The sequence below is a fragment of the Condylura cristata genome, unplaced genomic scaffold (assembly GCF_000260355.1).
Source record: "Condylura cristata isolate star-nosed mole 26May11 unplaced genomic scaffold, ConCri1.0 scaffold00008, whole genome shotgun sequence".
NCBI classification, from domain to species: Eukaryota; Metazoa; Chordata; class Mammalia; order Eulipotyphla; family Talpidae; genus Condylura; species Condylura cristata.
This window is the reverse complement of record NW_004567109.1, coordinates 3,068,054-3,088,141: the sequence shown is the minus strand read 5'-3', so window position 1 is coordinate 3,088,141 and position 20,088 is coordinate 3,068,054. Positions and strand designations below refer to the sequence as shown.

Below are 20,088 nucleotides of genomic sequence, written 5' to 3'. Positions count from 1 at the left end.
TGGTGGCTAGTGGTCCTCAACTCAGGGTCCCTGGGGAGGGGGTGTGGGTGGCCTACTTGTGGAGCAGGTGGACAGGCGGGTGTTTTATTGAGTCTGGGGGAGTCCTGCAGCAGCTGTTTCTGTTAAATGCCAAGAAGCCAAGTTGGTTTAATATGATTGTAGCTGCTGCTTTGATAAATCAAAATAATTAAAAATAATAAATTTGATTCCTCAACCAACAGGCTGTGTGTGGGCGCAGGGCCTGGGCTGTGGGCAGGCCTGCATGTGGGATTATAGATGGGGAGGTGGGCGGGGCCGGCCCGAGGTGGACCGCCGAGCCGAGCGGGGAGGGACGCGTCTGGCCGGCCGGCCTGGGCCGGGGGCCTGACACTGCCTCCGAAGCCTCCAGGCCACCTGGGCTCCCTCGTCTGTCAAATGGGGTGACAGTTCCACCCACCTGGCCCGTGCGAGGAGCCAGGGCTTGGGGCGCGGGCCAGCCCCGTGCGGAACAGCCCTGCAGGCCCTCCCCAGCCGCCCAGCCCCCTCAGTGCCGCAGCGGCTGAGGCCCCGGGCATGTCGGCGGCCATGGCCGGCCGGCCCACGGCCTCCGGTCACTTCCTCCAGCTGCAGGCCGTCGTCCCAACACAGGATTGTGCTGTTTGTGAGGACATCCCCGTGGCAGCGTTTCTATTGATAGCTCCGTCTGCTTCCAGAGCTGGGGCAGGAAGCACAGGCCGCTCCCCAGGACCTGAGTCCCTGGTCAGCGCGCCGGCCGCTCGGACACGGGTGGGCGGGCGGTGGAGAGGGCAGCCGGCCCCGGGTCTCCCCCGCCCCCCGCCCCCCCATCCTCAGGAGCTCTATTTGGCATCTGACCCAGCAGAGGCTGAGCAGCTGGAAATCCGCAGAGTGGAGGGGCGGGGGCTTGGGGAGGGAGGGACAGGGTGTCTGTCTCTTTAAATGCACTTTGTGTCAGTGTGATAAGGAATTTGATGGCTTTATCAGAAATACCAAAGCTTTATTTAGCAGGGTGAGGCTCACACCACTCAGCTCCACACAATCTGCTGATAAATTGCAAAAAAAGAAAAAACCCAACAACTCACTAACACCCAGCCCAGCAGGGGAGGAGGCGAGCTGTGGAGGGGCTCGCAGCTAGGCTGGAAGTTTGGGGGGACCGCGGGGTGGGGCTCAGGGGGCGGGCCCCAGGGACTTCCTCCGAGACACGGGCAGGCCAGCGTCTCGTCCCCGCGGGCGAGCGGAGGCCTTGCCGCGGCTGGGTCAGAGCGCCGCCGTTATTGTCATTCTGCCGGAGGCCGGGCTGGCTCGGGCCGGAGATGCAAGGCAGATCACGGGGGCAGCTGGGGCAGCCGCTCTGGGCAGGGGGTCCCCGCTCTGCTCCACGCGGCCCTGGGGGCTGCGGAGGGGCGGGCGTGAGAGCCCTGGTGGACCGGACCCCGGCCCCGGACGGGGCGCTTGGGGAGCTGTGGCACGGCCCTGCCCCCCGCCGGAGGCAGCGTTTGGGGTGCCCCCTCCCCTGGCCACCAGGACTCTCTGTACGGGTCAGCCAGACGGCTGGACGGGACTGGTGTCTCCCCTGCTTGCTCGGGGCGCCCCCCCCCTTGGGTGGCTTTCTGGCCACGCAGGCGCCGTGGGGTCCGCTTGCTGTGCCGTGGGTGTCCACACTCCTCCCTCCGGCCTCTGCTCCCCGTGAATCCTCTAATGTGAGCAGACCACACTTGAGCCACGGCCCCCGCCCACGGCTGTGTGTGCCCTGAAGGTGTGGGCCCCCTCTGAAAGCCAGGCAGGCACCGCACTCGGTGTGCTCAGGAGACCCGGCAGACGTGAGGTCGCGGCTGTGGGGGCGGAGAAGGAGGAGGGCGACTGTCCCCTGCGGGCACAGAAGCGCTCCAGCTGCCCACTGTCCGGCTCCCAGGTCCTTACCCCCTTCTGGGGCTCCCCGGCTGGAGCCCTCGCCCCGCCCTGCCCAGTGCTCCTCTGGGTGCCTGCAGGGGAGGGGGCCCTGCCCACGTGGGTGTCTCCAAGGTGGTGGGAGGCCAAGCGGCTCCAGGACCCACCAGCCCAACCCTCAAGCAGGATGGAGATTGGCCCCGGCCCAAGGATGCCCCCTCCAGGGGAGCCCCGACACTCAGGCCAGGAGCAGGGGTGCAGAGATGGAGACCAGCCCAGACGGGGCTGAGCCCGGCGCTCCCTACAGGCCGCGCTGGGAGGGAGCCCTGGCCTAGGTGAGGCCGGCAGGCCCAGGGCTTCCGGCTGGTCGGTCCCACCGGAATTCCTGGGCTCTAGATAGTGGAGCAAAGGGATTAGCCCAGCGCCTGGCCTGGAGAGGGGAAATGCTGGGCGGAGGAACAGGACAGCCCGGAGGCGAGGTGGGGGCTGAGCTGGCCAGGGAAGGGCCCAGGGTGCAGGGAGCTGCAGAAAGGCCGAGGCCGGGAGACAGACAGGAGGAGTAAGTGGAAGTGACAGGGTCAGGCCAGACCTTTGTCCTGCAGCCTGATTAGAGAGTCTGCCCTGGATTTCTGAAACTTTGGGATGTTGTCGGACAAACCGGAGCTTAATTCTGTCAGAGCGCGAGGGAGATTAGAATTGACATCCTGGGAACACATTCCTGGCTGGGCAGAAATCCAGCCCCCGCTGGGAAAACCTGCGAGAGCAGGCCGGCGGTGGCGTGGGGGGCGCTCCAGCCCCAGCGGCCCCTGCAGCCTGTGGGGTCCGAGCAGGAGCTCCGGAAGGCCGGGCGTGGACGGCGGGCCCGGCGCCGCACCAGTGGACGCCCCTGAGCCTTTCCCTAGCTGTGCTGCTCGGGCGAGCGCTCGAGTTTGCTGCCCCCCATTCCCGCCCCATGGAAGGCAACGCGTCGGCCTTCCTGGCCCTTAGAGTTGGAGAGTAACTTCGGGGAGCCCAGCGGGACGAGCCCGGCTGTCTTCACACTGGGCCGCAGCGGCGCGGGGCCTGCGGGGTGCCAGGACCCCCCAGCTCGGGGAGCCCCGGGGGCCACCCCGACAGGGTACGCAGGCACGTGGAAGGGGCCTGCCTGTACCCACAGCACCTTGCAGCCGATGCCCCGGCCTGCGCGAGAAGCCGCCCTTAGTGGCGCCCCGACCTGCTCCAGGAGCTCCCAGGAGCGCACTCCTGGCGCGGGGGAGTGAGTCAGGGAAGCAGAGGGGATGCCCCCCGGGAGCTTCCGGTCCAGCATGACCCCCGTGGACCAAGAGCTGGGGGTTGAAGAGCCAGAGTGAGGACCCAGCCCCACTGCCCAAACCGGCTGTTTCTAGAAGAACAGGGCACCCCCCTCCCCACTCGCCACCTGACTCTAATGGCTTTTAAATATTGGTAAATATTTTGGCTAATGCAGGCTCTCATGGCAGAGAGCAGAGCTGTCTGCAGTTCAGGACCTGCAAATTATTTATTAAAGATCTGAGATGCGGTGCAATTATGTGGAAAGAACCCAAAAAATTAAATAAATAAGTAACAAAATAAATAAATAACAGCCACACTGGCCTCTGGAAGGCTTGGGGAGCTGCATACATGATTGCCGTCTTGATGAAATCCCCCCGGATGTAATGAGCTGATTTTCTGCTGTTAATATTGCATCTGCTGATGAAGGATTCGTTAGGATAATGGAACGAAGCTAAAATATAAATGACTCCCTGTCAAGAAGCAGCTTTTGTTTGTTGATCTCCTGACAGTTCCCGGGCCAAGGCTGGGGTTTATGTGTGCACACGCATTCGCGAGCAGGCGGGAGGGCGGGGCGCATGCGTGGGGGGCTCCCCCGAGGACCCGGCTCTCCAGTTGCCTTTCCCTGCCAGGTGGGACTTCCCGACCTGGGGGAGCCCTAGAGCCAGGTGGCTGGGGCCGCCTAGGGCTCGGGCCCTCCTCCCGTCCCTGGGGCCTCTCGTTGCGCCCAGCTGCCGCTCAGCCGCAGAAGCCGGCAGCCTCGGTGGAGAGGTGGCCGGGACGGCCCTGCAGGCCGGGCCACGGCGACAGGGGGCCCGCTGGGTGCCTGCCGGGGAGCGGGGAGCGGCAGCCCCGGGGACATGGAAGCACAGGCACTTGAGTGACGGAGCCTGGGGGCCCTCCTGGGAGCCCCCCCGCCTCTGCATATGGCCTGTTCCCTGGCAGTCACCAGGCAGAGCTCCTGAAGGAGAGCTCCCCGCTCCTGAAGACGGGTCTCAAATCCCGCTGAGTCGCCTTCCTGTGCGTGGGCTGGCCAGCTCTCAGGGCTGCTGATGGCTGGGGCGACCTGCTCTCCCCACGGCTCCTTCTCCCCCCTCTGCTTGTCATTCTGCTTTATTGGGTAAAAATGCACACAACATAAATTTGCCACCGTCACCACCTTACACCGTACGATCCAGGGTGTCTAAGGCCAGAAACCATTCACCACTAGCTCTGTTCCCGGGAAAAGCCACTCCCGCCCCTTTTCACCCCCAGCCCGCACAACCTCTCGTGGCCTGTCCTGGACGGTGAGTATCAGTGGAATGGGGTGTCCGGGATCTCGTTTTACGAGATCCATCCATGTTGTAGCAGGTACCAGAATGAGGTTCCTTTTTATGAGTGAGTAATATTCCGTGGTGCGGCTTTGTGTGTGTTGTCTGTCGAGGCCACCAGTGGCCGCCGGCATGGTGTCCTCTGGCTGCTGTGAACAGCCTGCTGCAAACATCTGTGGGCAGGTTTTTGCTTGCGTCTCTATTTCTCGTTCTTTGGGCAGGTCCTTAGGGGGGACCTGGCATCTCAGCGGCAGGTGCCCCCAAAGCTAACAGGTGGATGGGCACAATAACCTCTGGAATGGAAGTCCGATGGGGGAGGCCTCTGACTTCCTACCTTTGGGCGCCCGGGAAAGTAGGCAGCACGGTGCCCGGAAAGTAGTTCCTGAGTGGACCCCGCGCGGTGGGGGCCTGGTGCCCTGACAGGTGGCCGGGGCAGGTGGCCGGGGCAGGACTCGAACGCGCGCTCGCGGCCCGTGTCCTGTCTCCATGCTATGTCGCGTCTCCCTGGGACCTGGGCCAGTGCCACGCAGTCCGGGGTGGATGCAGGAGCAGCGGGGGCGAGGCCGGGGTCGCTGAGTCTCCTGGGCATCTGGCAGGAGGCCGTGGGTTCCAGGGGCCTGTGTCACCGGTGAGGAGCCTGAGCTGGCAGAGGCAGGGTCAGAGCGGTGGGGACCCCTCCCTGAGCCTGGGGGAACCTTCTTGCTGATTCCCTGGCCAGACCATTCCTCCTGCTCACCTTTGAGGCCCCGGACAGGGGGAGCACATCCAGCCCCCGACCTGCTTTCCTTCCTGGGGAGAGGATGGCCCCACCCCGGCGGGTCCGGGGCCTCCGGTGGTTGGTCAGAGGAGTTTCTCCTGCTGGAGGGGCTCGGGGCTGGGGAGGCCATCCAAGGCCCTGGCGAGGCCCGCCTCAGCTTCTGGGGAAAAAAGAGGGGGTGTGGCTGAGGACCACGCAGGGCAGCACCTGACAGAGGAGCCCGGGGCTGCGGCGATGAGCGAGCGGCCCTGAGACGGACGTGGAGACAGCAGGCCTTGGCCAGCGGCAGGACGGGGCTCGGCTGCCCCCACCCCCCGCTTCTGTATTCACTTATTTCATGAAAGTGTTTTCTGAGCCAGGGCTTAAGAGAACAAGGTGGGAAAAACCCCTTTCTGGCCCCAAACTGTCGGACCCTCCTCTGGGCCCCTACAGACTGCTCCATCCAGCCAAATCTCAGCCAGGCTTGTTTGGAACGCCCCAGGGCCAGTCCAGAGGCCCGCTCAGCCCTGGACGGCCACCCCCGTCCCCTGCCCACTTGGGGTGTCTGCTGCTTCCCTGGGACAGGGCCAGGGAACCCACCCCCTCCCCCAGCACCCGCTGTCCCACCAGGTGCGGGCAAGTCTCGGACCCCTTTGGCCTGCCCACTGACACATCCTGGGGTGTCATAGGTGGCGGGGGTGCGTGGGGGCAGCCTGGCTCCCCCGGCCTCGGCAGGTAGCTTTTCTGCTCTCGCCGTCCTTCTCTTCGCCCCCCTCTCTCCCTCTCTCCTTCCTTCTTTTGCTCTTGCTCTCGCTTTCACTCTTTTAACATGGTTTTCCTAAAAAGTTTTTTAATCAATCAAATTTGAGGCAGAAAATAGGTTTTGTCACGCCTGGCCCCGGAGTGGTGGGACGCTCACTCGGGCCCGTGACAGCTCCTCAATGCAGGAAGGAGGCCAAACAGAATATTTCTCGGGGAAAGAGCCCGTTTCCATGACAGTGGCCCTTGTCTGTGCCGCCCGCTCCTCAGGCTGCGGCTGACGTGGCCTCAGCCCTGTGAAAGGGCCGGCCCGGCGCGGGTGTGTGGGGAAGGAGGCAGGGCCGGCCACCGCGCTGGGCCTCCGTGGCCTGAGAGCCCTGGGGGCAGGTAGGGCGTCAGGCCCGGGGGCGGCCCGGTGCTGCATAATTCGCCGGACCTCATCCGTGTGGAGCAGGCCGCCGGGCCGCGGCCGAAGTGAGCTCCGCGCCACCCGTGACTCCGGCCGAGGGCCTCGGGGTCGTGGCCCCTCCACGCCCTGGTGTGGGTCCTGGCACCGTCCCGCCCTGCCCTGTCTCCTGGCGCTGCCCCGAAGCCCTCTCTGCACGGCCTCACTTCTCTCCAGTGCCCCCTCTGCCCCAGCGCCTCGTGAGCCAGGGGACCCCGGTCCCTCCCAGCGGCCAGGCCCGCGGTCCCCCCGTCGGGCTCCTGGAGGCCCGTGGGCCTCGACCCGCTCCCCCTCTCCCTCCTTCCCTCTCCGCCTTCACCTCTCCCCTCTCTTCCACTCTTCTCGTTCTCTTTTATAATTAATGATTAGTTTTAATTGGTTTGCTTAGGCAGCCTGACAGCAAATTAACAGAAGCCAGCCCAGGGCTGCCAGGCTCGGGCAGAGACCACCGCGCTCCCGAACCGGCGGGAGCAGCCCGGACACCGCTGACCGCAGCCCCTCTGCCCGTGGGCGGCTGCGCAGCCGGGAGAGAGGGTCAGGGCCCAGCTGGACGGCGTGGCGGCCAGTGGGGCGAGGCAGCAGAACTCTGGGCCGTTATTGGCCTCCGTCTGTGTGCTTCGGGCTCCTCCGCCCCTTCCCTGTTCCCGTTACTGGGCGAGAGTGACCGCATCTCTGGAGAGTAGGAGCGGGCGGACGGGAGCAGGGCTCGAGCCCGCCCACCGCACTGTGCCGCGGTGGCGGCTGGGAGCCTGCTCCCCACGCGCACAGGGGGAGCAGGGCGCGAGACGCGGGCTCAGCTGCCTGTTGTAGGCCCACGGCCTGGAAGTCGGGCGCCCGGTCCTGGCTCTGATTTGCTGTGTATCTTCGCACAGAACTTACACCTTCTGGCCCTCGGTTTTCTGGTCAGAGTATGTAGAATACAGGCCATTGGATAGACAGACTGACGGATGGATGGGTGGGTGGACGGACGGACGGACAGACGATGGACGGATAGATGGACGGACAGATGGATGGACAGATGATGGATGGAGGGAGGAAGGGAGGATGGGTGGATGATGGATGGATGGATGGAGGATAGATGGATGAGTGGATGGACAGATGATGGAGAGATGGAGATAGATGGATGAATGGGTGGATGGATGGAGGATGGACAGAAGGACGGGTGGATAGATGGATGGATGGAGGATGGGTGTATGGGTGGATGGATGGATGGACAGACAGGTAGATGGACGGATGGATGGACAGACAGGTGGATGGATGGATGGATGGATGGATGGTTGGATGGATGGATGGATGGGTGGGCAGGTGGGTGGATGGACAGATGGATGGGTGGACGGATGAATGGGAGAGTGGATATGTGGGCAGGTGGGTGGGTGAGTGGGGGTTAGCTGACTGGCGGACAGTGGTTATGTTGGCTCTTGACTGTCACTTTTTCCCTCGCCAGGAAAGGTTGCACCTAGCTGTAGTCTTCTAGTCTCATCTCCTGCTTGCTGTTTCCCACTCTTCTCTCCCCCGGCCTCTCAGAAACCTTCCTTAGCTACAGTAAGTTCCTGGTTCTCTGCCCAACCCTGCTTGTGTCTGGTCATTGACTTACACTGGCCAGAACTGGACATGAGGCATGGTGAGAGGACAGTCAGGAGAAGATGCCAGAGCCCATCCTAGACTGGGCTGAACTTCTTAGGCCCACACCGGGGTTCCAGAATCCACCTGGCATCCCAGCCCCCCACACTGTTGGCCAGGCCACGCGACCCCGGGCCAGGCGAGGGAGGGGACCCCCTTCCACGCTGGCCCGTGTGTGAGCGGCTGCCCCTCCCAGCCCTGCCCCTCCACCCGCAGCCAACTCCTGGAAAGTTTCCTCCCCGATTGTTCTGTGTGATCAGATCTGCAAGTTGCTCTCTAAGCTTCTTGTCACATTTTGACTTAATGAAGTGCAACTGCTGAGGGATTTGGGTTCAGCACTCCGGTCTCCCGCGCTCCCTTGTTGTCAGAAAACAGGGGCGGTTGGGGACGGCAACACGGCGCTGCAAGTCGTTATCATTCCGGTCAGTCTGTTTAACACAAAATTAAACAAAGAACTAATTAGTGCCTCATGAATTAATAAATGCACAGTTGCCGGGGAGGATGGGAGGGGAGAAAAAGGTGGTGGAAGGGAGATACTAGAGTTGTGGAGTTGGGGGGCTTTGGGGGTTCAGGGGAGGCTGGCCGGGGCGCCTTGAGAGCTCTCCGGCAGGCAGGTTGGGGCTGGACGGGACAGTGAGGACGCCAGGGCCGGGCCCCTGATTGGCCTGCTGGAGGGTGAGCCCTCGGTGGAGGCGGGCTGGGCGGGTGGGCTGGGGGCTCCACCCCATGCCCAGGGGCCCAGCTCTGCTAGGTCTCCTCTCCACCCGGCTCCGCTCTCCGCCTTCCTTCCTTTTCCAGGCTCCAGCCTCTGCCCCTTGTCCACCTGGGCCCGACTCCCCTTGCCTCTTTGCTGCCCGGGGCTCAGCCCCCAGCCCTCTGCCCACCCCCGGGGTTCTCACCGTCAGGATCAGACGGGCATCAGAGGTCCACGGGACCAACCCCCAGTTGTTCTGTGGCTGCCAAGCCTGTGACTGCTGGGGTGGGTCCACCGTGGTGGGCACCGGCTCCCCGGGCAGCCCAGCGGCGGTGGCGGGAGCTGGCAGAGCACCCAGCCGCCCTAGGAGTGCGTGTCAAGTGCAATTAGCAGTATCTGTCTAAATGCGTCCTGGGAGGGCGGGCGGCGGGACTGGGTGGCGTGGAGGGAGCCCTGCACAAGGTCACCTCACCTCTCGCAATCCCCCCAATCTGATTTGGGGATTACACAGACTAAGGAAATTGGTGTTACTCCGTTTGCATCATTGATAAGCCAGAATGAAGGAGAGGAGAGGGAAGCCGAAAGCGCTTCCTCAGTGTGGGGACAGTTCAGAGGCGGGGCATGGGCACGTGGGGCCAGGCCGGGGGGGGCCCAGGGCAGCAGGCCACCAGCACTTGGGTTTCCTGTCCACGAAAGGCTACTGCCCACAACAGCCTGGCTCCCCAAACCCACCCTGGGCACGAGGGCCAGCCCTGGCAAGGCGCTGGCAGGCTGGACCACGCTGTGTGCTGACCGAGGACCCAGTGTTTGTGGGCCTGGGTCCCCCTCCCAGCGGGGTCCCCAGCCGTGGTCACTCTGACTCTTATGTAGACCCCAGGGCACCCCAGACTCCCAGCCTGTTGCTGGAAGTTGAGGCTCTGGGTGCCACGGCCCCTGTTACCCCCTGCTGCAGTGAAGAGCTTGGCCTGTCATTCTCAGGGGCTGGGAGACAGGAAAGGAGGGGGCTCCCAGGCGTAGCCCCCGGGGGGCACCCCACCACAAACCCCTGTCGCTACCTCCAGCAGGCGCTGGAGCACGGTCTGCTCTCCTGCTCGGTGGGGGTGTCTCCTACTCAGTGGGGGTGTCCCCGGGCCGTAGCCCCACGCTCAGCCCCTCCTGCTTCCTGAATTTTGGCAACAATTGGTTGCCACATAGGTTAGGGGGCAAGCCAGTGCCCACGCAGCACGGCTGCACGGCAACCCCCGGGCCACCCCAGAGCGTCGGCCCCTGGCCCGTCGGCGGCAGGGCACCCCGACCTGCAGGATGTGGGGGCGTGCACTGGGGAGCTGCAGGCGACCTGCTTGAAAGGCTAACGGACCCCCTCTGCCTCCCTCCCCAGGATGAAGTGACGCCCCTACCAAGAGAGGAGTCTCTAGGACCCGCTACAAGGTAAGGCTGAGCGCCCCCCTGCCCCCGTCCCCGCCCCCACTGGGGGCCACTAAACTGGGTACAGAGGCCCCTGGCCTGGTGTGGAGCAGCGGGGGGAGGTGGCGGCCGCGTCGGAGTCCTGCTGTCCATTTGAGCCTGGCGGCCTTAAAGGTGGCCCTCCTGGCTCTTAGGCTGGGCATGAGCTGGGGACATGTGGACCCCAGGGGATAGGTGGCGTGTGGCCAGGGCACCTGTGGTGCAGGGCTCCACCCCAGGCGGGACCAGGCCTGGCTCTGCCTGCCTGCTGTGGCCGGGCGAGGGCTGCTTGTCGCTGGCGCTCGGGAACTGTCAGGGACAGGAAAAGCCCCGTTCTCCGGCCCTGCCTGCCCCTCATCCTCGTAGGCAGGCTGGGAGGGAGGCGGCCTCTGGCCCCGAGGCCAGCTCAGGCTGCTGCCCTGCCCAGCCGAGGCCCGGGGCTCCCTCAGCCCAGCTGGCCCTTCACAACTGTCTGGGCTCTCTCCTCTGGGCTGGAGGAACCTGGGGGCCACCGGGCTGGCCCCAGGCAGCGCCCTGTCAGAGGTGACCGGTGGAACGCCAGTGTTATGTAAATAGCGGGGCCTGCGGGGCGGGCAAGCTGGCTGGCTGCAGCCATCCATCATCCCAGCGCAGCGGGGCGGGGGACAGACACGGCACCGTGCGCCTGGCTCCGAGCCTGTTTGTTTTCCCTTTGTCTCACGCATTTCGCCCGGCTGCAACCGGCTGGGGGTTTTGTCCTGCCGGGCTCCTCCCCCCGGGAGGACGGGGGAAGGGGAGAGGTTCTCCAGGCTCCCACCGCGGCATCCCTTTCGGACTTCAAAGGCTCCCCCAGCATTGTCTGTGCCGGCGGGCAGTGGCCCTGAAAACGTGATCAGAGGCGGCCGTGTAGGGCAGGCCCGGCCCGCGCCCTGCGCTCTCGCTGGGGCCGGTGGATTCCTCCCTTTGCCTCCAGCACCACCCTGGTTACAGCTCTGCTCCCCTGGCCTCTCCCCTCGCCTTTCTCTCCCCTGCCGTCCCTTTGGCCAGCCGGGGCCCGCCACCCCACTCCTGTCCCCCTCTCAGACTTGCACCCCTCGAGGCACAGAGAATGTTCAGAGCTCTGCGCATCATCCCTGGCCGTCGGAAGCCCAGAGCAGGGCCTCCTGGGAGGCCGGGCCGGCCCTGGACACGTTTCCATGCTGGAGCTTGCCTGTCTTCCCCTTCTTCTCCTCCACCCTCCGCTGGTCATGAGAAGCGGACTCGTCCGCCAGCCCTTCCTTGCCTCCTTGTCAACCTGCGGACCGGGTACTTCTGCCCTAGAAGGTGGGGTGGTGCCCAGCATCCTGGGTCCTGAAAGTCAGCCCGAGCCTTCGCGCTCCGCCAGAGCAAGGCTGGGGGCGCAGCCAGGCAGGGTAGGGCACGAGGGCCAGAACGGCCCCGGCCTGTTTTTGTGAGTAAAGTTTCATCGGCGCACACTCGGTTAGGTCGGGCAGCTCTCCCTCAGCAGAAGCGGAGCGGAGTAGCTACCTCACAGGTTTGGTCTGCAAAGCTCAACCGTCCAGCCGTGCCGGACACCTCCGCTGCTTCCTGCTCTGGCTTCTGGCCTTTGCTTTTCCTTTTTAAGTGATAAAATGAAAACGGCATGAAATTGGCCCTCGCGAGGGGGCTCCCGGCGTGGCGCGACCCTGGCTCTGTGCTCTGAGTCCGCTGCGGTCCGGGCTCGGGTCGCTCCGAGGCGTCATCGGGCCATCTCTTTGGCGCCCCTCGGTCCCACCTGGTGCAGAGTCCCGCCAGGCCCCTCCCGCAGCCGTGTTCCTCGGAGCGTTGTTCCGGGAACCGTGTCTCTCTGCAGCCCTCAGGAAGTTGCCGGGCGCGGTTTCCTCTCCTGTAAGGAGAGCAGAGGAGCATCTCCTTGGGGGTTCTTGGAGCCAGGGAGTGAGCGAGGGGCTGATGGTGTCCAGCCCGGGCCCTGAAAGGAAGGAGGCGCCCCGTTACTTCCGCCTCCCAGAGCCAGCTTCCCGTGGGAGCCCACAGCCCGTGGGAGGCAGATCCACCCCTGGGCAGGCCCCACGAGTCCCCCCTGCACCCCCGCTCTCCCAGTGTCTTCTGGGAACAGGTGAGGCTGCAGTGCTGGGGAGCACTCCTGTGCTGGAGAGCACCTCCGGGGCCAGGGAGCATCTCCGGGGCCAGGGAGCATCTCCTGTGCCGGGGAGCACCTCCTGTGATGGGGAGTACATTCTGGGCTGGGAAGCACCTCCTGTGATGGGGAGCACCTCCTGTGCTGGGGAGTACCCCCTGTGCTGGGGAGTACCTTCTGGGCCGGGGAGCACCTCCTGTGCTGGGGAGTACCTCTGGGGCCAGGGAGCACCTCCTGTGCTGGGGAGCACCTCCGGGGCCAGGGAGCACCTCCTGTGCTGGGGAGCACCACCTGTGCTGGGGAGTACCTCTGGGGCCAGGGAGCACCTCCTGTGCTGGGGAGTACCTCCAGGGCCAGGGAGCACCTCCTGTTCTGGGGAGCACCTCCCGTGATGGGGAGCACCTCCTGTGCTGGAGAGCATCTCCTGTGCTGGGGAGTACCTCCGGGGCCTGGAGCACCTCCTGTGATGGGGAGCATCTCCAGGGCTGGGGAGCATCTCCGGAGCCGGGGAGCACTGTGGAAGAAACGTGGTGGCCCGGGTGTCTCAGTTCTCAGTTCTGGGCCCTCCACGTCCACATCCGTGTGGCCCCCGTGGCTGCATGACCCCGTGGGAGCCCATGTCTGCAGAAGGGGCTCCTGGCCGCCATGTGCTCTGCTGCCCGGCCTGTCGTGGGTCGGAAACGGGCACCAGGGACCAGCGGAGGGCTGTGTCCGCGGTGCTACTGACGGGGAAGCCAAGGGCGGCCTCCGGTTAGAACTGAGGCCTGTTCCTGGGGTGTGGGTGGGAGCCAGGCCCAGTCCTGGCAGAGTGGGCCCAGCGGGACGTGGTAGACACTCCCTCTGCGCAGGGGCAGACCGGCTCCGGTGACATACGCAGTGATTGGAGCTGACCTGGAGCCGGGCTCCACGCCCAGAGGGAAGGCTGGCAGGCAGGGAGGTGGGAGGCGGGGAAGCTGGGTGGCAGTGCGGGTCGGCGCCCGCCCCGCTCCTGCTGCCAGCGCCGGGCTCCCTCACCGGCCCCTGTTCTCAGGCCCCGGCCTCGGGTGCGCTTCCCTCCACGCCTCTCTCCGCTCCTCTTTGCCTTCCCACCACCCACACTCCACGCACCGCCCCCGGCCCGTGGCAGTCTCTCTCTCCTTTTCATCTACTCGAAGGCTTTACTTTACTTCCTTGTCACCCTAATTGATTGCATTAACCTTTCAGCGTATTGGATTTCCTCGGCATCGTGCAGAGAGCCCTGTGCAATATGCTTATAATCTGAGCCGTAATGGACAGTTTGCAGTCAACAAGCCCCTTCTCCCATCTCTGCCGTCGGCCCCACTGACATCTCTCTGGCCCAGGCCACTTCCCTGGCCAGCAAGGGTGGGGCAGTGCCAGGCGCTGGGATGAGCTAGACCCACCGGTGCCTCTCTCCGCCTCTCCTCCTCCTGGGTCTGCTGTTTTTCAAGCTCCCAGCCCCTGTCCTTGCCAGCCTCTGGGCTTCACAGGCCCCTCTCCTGCTCTCCCCTCTGGGCCTCAGCCTGATACACAGTCCAAGGCACCAACATGGATTTTGGGACTAAGAACATTTCCTGTTTCTACCAGATGGCTCTCAGCGAGAACCCTGCTCCCTTGCTGGTCTGGGGGCTTGGGGAGGACAGCGGTGAGCGCCTCAAGAGGCAAGTGGCTAAGAGAACTCGGGTCTCTGGGCTGGCCTGACCCCCGAGCCAACAGACACCTCTGTGGTCTTCTGGAGGCTGGGTGCACCCCAGAAAGTATGTGGGAGCACAGAGGGGCCAGAAGGAGGCAACCGCTGTAGGCGAGCGAGGAGGGAGACCAAGACCCTCTGGGGCTGGGGTGGGGGGGCCAGTAGGGAGCAGGGACCTCTCCCACGGAGGAAGAAGCGGGTGCACACTCCTGTGGGTGACTCAGAAGTGTACGACTTGGGTGCTTGTTTGGGACGGGGCATGCTCAGTCTCTGTGTCCCATCTGGGGTGCGCCAGGACCTCGGTGCAGACCCACCTGCCCCATCAAGGCAGAGCGGTCACGTGGGCAGCGCGAGCGGCTGGCACCGGAGGCAGGAGAAAATCCGACCGGACTCGGGGTGGGAAGAACGGCCTTGGGGCCGGCTCTCGAGCAGACACTGGCCCCGCCAGCACTGGGCGAAGGAGCCAGCGCGTGCCAGCGGCCTGGTCCTGAGAGCTCAGTGAGTCCTGGCCCCGAAGGCCCTGGCCGGGGCGCCCACCCTCAGACCCCAGCCTGCTCAGCCGCGCTCCCCTGCGGCGGAGGGTGTCAGGTTGAAAACTTGCATCGGGCGGGAGCAGCGGCTGGCCGGGGGACCCCGTGCCCCCTTCCTCTCCACCCTGCCCTGTCTCTGTCTTCGCCTCTGCCCACCCCCCACCCCCCCGCCGCCTCCTGCCGCCACTCCATCAGTCCAAAGGCCGAGCCTTGGCAAGAGGGGCCGGGCCCGGGTCTCCCCATCCTCTCCCAGGGATTCTGGGGGTGGGCAGAGGGCACGGCGGCAGAAGCCAAGCAGCGAATTAAAGTTTGGTGATTGTCAGTGTCAGGAGAAGCTAAATAACCCTGTAACTAGTATGAAGGTGAATTCACGGTCTGCTGCACTTGGAAAATACGAGCGCTCTGGACCCGGAGCGCGGCAGCCGTGGCAGCCCCCCTCCGGGGACCCGCGGGGCCGGCGAGGGCCCGCACCCGCCCACTCCGGCCAGGGCGCAGCTGCCCCAGAGCCCCGACCGAGTCCTGGGGGGCGCGGGCCCGGGAGCCCCTGTGAGCTCCCGGCGGCCTGCCCGGTGCCCGCCCACCCCCCGATCCACATCGGCTGATCCTTACCGAGTGCTCGATCCCTGCCAGGGTGTGCTGCGCCCCGAGCGGCGAGTGCTGTCCTGTTCTCCTTTTGCCCCCCCCCTTTTTAAGATTTATTTATGTATGCATACAGAAATGGGGTACAAGCCAGAGGTGCAGGGGCGGTGAGAGGCTTCCCCAGAGACAGAGCCGGGAGCAGAACAGGCCGACTGACGAAGTGCACTGCTGAGGGGAGCAGCGGGGAGACAGGAGCGGTCTGCTGCGCCCTGGGGGTCACCCCCAGAGCGGGGATCGAACTCGTGCTGGCGCAGCTGTGGCCAGCTTGCAGGGCTGCGTCCTGACCCGCTGCGCCACCAGGGAGGGCCCAGCCTCCGCTTTTATAACCACTTTATTGAGATAAAATTCAAAGGCCATGTGTACAATCCAAGGGTTTTTAGTATCTTCACCAGGCCGTGCAAACAGCTCCATGACCCCATTTTCGAGTATTTGCATCGCCCCAGAAGGAAACCTCACACTCGGTGGCAGTCACTGCACCCCCTTGGGTCCCGGGCCCCGGGCGCCTGCTCTTCACAGCTCACTCTGATGCTGCGAAATGGACGCTCAGAGAGGGTCGGTGACCCGGTGAAGGCTGCACAGCCTGTGAGTGATGGCGTGGGGGTTGAACCCCGGTGGCGGGGTCCAGAGTGGGTGCTCAGGCCCCGGCTGCCGCCTCCATGTGCCCATCACACCTTGCCAACGGCATGGACTCAGGCGCGTTCAAGCACCACCCACAGGCCCGCGCGTCTCTCCCCACGCACCCCTGCGATTCCCCAGGGGAAGGCGCACAGCCCTCCCAAGGGTGGAGGCAGCGCCCCGGCAGGGTTGACACGGGAACCAGCAGCCCCGAGCCCTTGGTGACAGCAGAGTTTTCAGATGAGAAATCCCTGCAGTCCTGCAGCTGATAATTGTAGCCGAAATAAAACACAACACAACATTCCAGGACAGGTCCCGGCCCAGGTCAGAGCCACGGGCCAGAGGGTCCCAGGGCCGCCGCCGGCCAGGGCCCCCAGCACACCGTCCATCCCTGCAGCTCACTGCTCTGTGCTTCAGCCTGGCTCTTCTCACGCGCCTCCTCTTCCTCCCACCCACACTTTCCCACCCCAAAAGTTAAAAAAAAAAAAAGCTTCCGCGGCCACGCTCTTGCCCTTGCAAAATTGGGGAATTAATGTGAGGCTGTTACTGCCTCTGATAAGAGATAACTATAAGGAGGGAGACAAAGGGGAAGGTGGACGGGGAGAGAGTCTGCTGGAATGGGTTTGGGTTTTTTTCCTCCTTCTTGTCTCTCCCTCCAAAGCGGAGGATCCGGCCCGGCCAGTTTGGATATTTATTAAGAAAAAGCCAAAGATAATTAACTTTTTTGTTTTTGTTTTGTTTGTGGGTGCCTCCCCTGCTGGCACTCCTGACCGCCTGGCAAATTAAACCTGCTCCCTGGGTGCTGGGCTGCCGGCAACTCTGCCGCGGCCTGCCCCGAAACCGCCGGGCCCAGCCGCTGCCCACCCGCCACCCACCTCGGGTTTCCTAGGGTCACTTTATGCCCCGCCGATGCCACCTCCGGGCTCTTCAGACACCTGGAGCAGCCTGTGGGGCTGGGTAAGTGCCGGGAGGCCGGGAGAGGACAGGCGTGGGGGGCGGCTGGCCGCCCCTGGACGGGGCATGATGGGGCGAAAGAGACGCTCCTGGGGCCAGGGTCTTCCTGCCAGTTCTGGGCTGTTGCTGGTTGGAAGAGGCTTAGGAGAAGGAGCTAGAAGTGCAGGGAGAGGCCAGTCTGGGCCAGGTCCATCCGAAGCTGGCCCGTGGCCAGGCCCAGCGCCGCTGGAGGAGACTGGGGCCACCGCCGTCCATGACTCCTGCACACACGCGCAGTGTCTGCCCAGCACAGGCGGTCGGGCCCAGCGGAGTGCTTAGTGCTGGTGCTCGGGTGAGCAGCTGGCTGCCCTGGAACCACCCCGAGCCTGGAGGCCACCACGCTGTGGCCCGAGCCCTCAGGCCACTGCCGCTGGGCCGAGAAGGTGGCAGTTGCAGGCCCCGGGGTGGGGGCAGTCCCAGGCGTCTCCAGAGCCAGGACAGCAGCAAGTTCTCGCTCCCGGGGGTGCCCAGCGAGCTGCTGGGGTGGAGGCCGCCTGCCCCTCAGCTCGCCCCTCCCCCGGCCGCTCCACCCGCCCGCCAGCAGGCTGCTCTGGCAGGGCCTCCAGGTGGGCACCTGCTCTGGCGCTGGGCACAGAGGACAGGGCATTTTTCAAGGATTTTGCTGGCCCCTTTTTTTTCTCTGAAATATAAGGATGTGCAATTTTTTTGGTTTCAATTTAGCATTGGAGAATTTTATAATTTAGTAATTAAAATCTCTGATAGGCTTTAGAAATTGCGGCTAATTGAATTTAATGGGAAGATGATTTTCAATTTTATTTGATTACCGGGACCCCTGGCATCGGTATTTATGGGAAAAAAATGGGAAATGTGCTGTGTGGGCTAAGATGGCATAATTGAATTAGGGATAATCGGATTTCTCCGTCATGAATTTCACTATAATTTTCCTATAATTTTCCATTAGATATCTAGTTTACAAATATTCACAAAGAAATGAAGCTCTTTCGGAATGGAGATTGCTGGCTAACAGGATTATGGGGCCGGGCGCACGGCTGTGCCAGCCCCTACCCCGCCATAATGCAATCCCCGGATCTGCCTTACACTTAACTTGGGCCTGGCCTCGGTGCCTCGCCCCGCCACCCACTTTGCTGTTCCTCTCTGTCCTTTGTCTCTTCTTCATCCCCGGTTACCCATGCCCACCCCCTCGCCACCCGCCCGGCCCTGCCGGTGGGCCCAGCAGGCTCCCTGTTCACACTTCGCTGGCCCCCCCCACGCTGACACCCCCCTCCGCCAGCCCGGGGAGTGCGCTCACACGCAAACACACCGACTCCCTCGCAGGTGCGAACATGCTTGTTCACATGCATGCACAGTCCTTTGGCCAAGGCTTCTGTGCCCTGGCCCAGTCGCCTCGGAAGGAACCAGTTTATTGGGATCGCGGGGTGGGGTGCAGAAACAAAAGGAGCTTTGTTCAAGTTTATGTGAAAGTTACAAATTCAGAATGAGAGGAGATAAAGCATGAGATACCTGGTGTGTAAACAGGCTGGTGAGTGAGAAGGCCCGGGGCTCAGCAGGGAGGGAGGCTGAGTGGGCACCCCAGGCCCAGGCTCGGGGACCCGGGAGCAGGGAGGCAGGCTGTTCCCTGGGCGCAGAGGGGGCACTGCTTGGCGTGTTATGATTTGAGCACCGAGCAGGCTGAAGCCTTTCACTTCGGGGGTGTGGTGTCTCCAGAGGAGTCGTGGCTGTGGGCCTAGAACCCCAGAACCAGGATTTGGGGCTGGCGTTGGGCTGCCCATCCCCCAGGTCCCAGGCACAGACGTCCCCACTATGGCCTGGCTGTGGACCTGGATGTCATACATCAGGGTCCTCGGGGCAGAAATGGGCCGGAGATGCCTGAGTTCTGGGCTCTCCCCTTCTTTAAGTGCACACACCCACAGGGAGAGAGAAATCTGAGGACCATTCCCTGATACCTCACCACCTCAATGCTTCAGGCTTCTCAAATCCTAACACGCCAAGGTGATCCTGAGACTGTCTGGTCTACGCTTCTCCAGGAAGGCCCCTCCCCCTCGGGCAGGATCTGTTCAGCCTCAGCAACGGCTCTTGGCTGGGGGCTCGGCAGAGTGGAGGTTGTCCCGGCAGTCGCCGCTGGCTGAGCTCTGCGGGGCCCTTCTGGCCGGCCCTGACTGCCCTCTTCCCCTTGGCTCTGAGTTCCCTCCCCTTGGCCACTCCTCTCCAGCGCTGTCTACCGGCGACCCCAGAGTTACTGGGCACCCGGGTGGGGCTGCCTGCCTAGGTAGCGAGAGGGCAAGCCCCTCCGCCCTCACCACCAGCAGCAGAAGCCCAGACATGCAGAGCTCGCCTATGTTAGACATCTTAAATGCACCCAGAAATCATCCTTCCACCCCAAGTCTTCAGGCTTGCTTGTGTGCCACAGTTGCTCAGGTGGAGCTGTTTGCCTGTCGCTAAAACCCACAGCTACCGCGAGCACAATCCTCGCTCTGAGACCGGCGTGGGGGCGGACGCCCTGGTTCTCTGCCTGGAGGCCCTGTGCCGGCAGCGGTATGGGCCTCTGGGTCGCACATGGCCTTGTTCGCTGGGGTTTCGGGGTTTCGGGGTTCGGGATGCCCAGTGTACTGGAGCCTCTCCAACTACTCTCCCTACACAGGATGGGACTGGCTGAAAGGGTGGAGGGTCGTGTGACACCCAGAAATGAGGGTTGCCAAAAAGGCACCAGGAAGGGCAATCGAGGGGAGAGGTCAACCTCCCCGTGAAGCCACTTGGAGTCAGGACGATGGGAAAGAAGAGAAATAAGGGGAAAGGGAGAAAGAGGAGATTGTTAACTCCCTGACTGCTTTGCCCCGGGCCTCCTGGGCCCCTCCCTTTGCAAAACAGAAATATTGCAAAAATAGGCCAGCGCCATTTTGCTGAACGCTGCCCAGAGGTGGTGTAAATCTGGGGCCCCTCGCCCAAGGCAGTGGCCTCTGCCGACACTGGGCGGCAGGAAGGCCGCAAGGTGGGAGAAGGGGCAGGCCAGCCAGTGGCTGAGCGCCCGCGCGGCCAGGGCTGCCCAGGTCCCCCTCACCTGGTCCTTCCTTCCTTGAGCCCCAGTGGCCCAAAGGGTACCTGGGTCACTAAAATGGAAGGACTCCCAGGAGGGGCCACAGGAGGGTCATCTGGGGGCCGCTGCTTTCTCTGGGGGGGGGGGGGCAAAGAGAGGACAAGGCACCCAGGTCCACCTCCGACAGGCCGAGAGGAGGCGCTGCCGGTGCAGGAGGGGCAGGTGGCCAGACCCAGACGCTGGCTGGCGCCTCTCTTGAGGGGTGCCCTGCCCTGGCTGCCCGAGCCCTTCCCTGGGGCGGCAGAGGCAGAGGCGGG

General features: G+C 63.8%; 1 protein-coding gene across 1 annotated transcript in view; it reads left to right on the top strand.

Moving 5' to 3' along the window:
- Positions 1–20,088, top strand: part of LOC105853376 — a 109,175-nt gene that overhangs the window by 63,879 nt on the left and 25,208 nt on the right. The window contains exon 3 of the mRNA XM_012722070.1: positions 10,114–10,163. Within this exon, the coding sequence (XP_012577524.1) occupies positions 10,114–10,163 (50 nt within the window). The remainder of the gene's footprint in view (positions 1–10,113; positions 10,164–20,088) is intronic.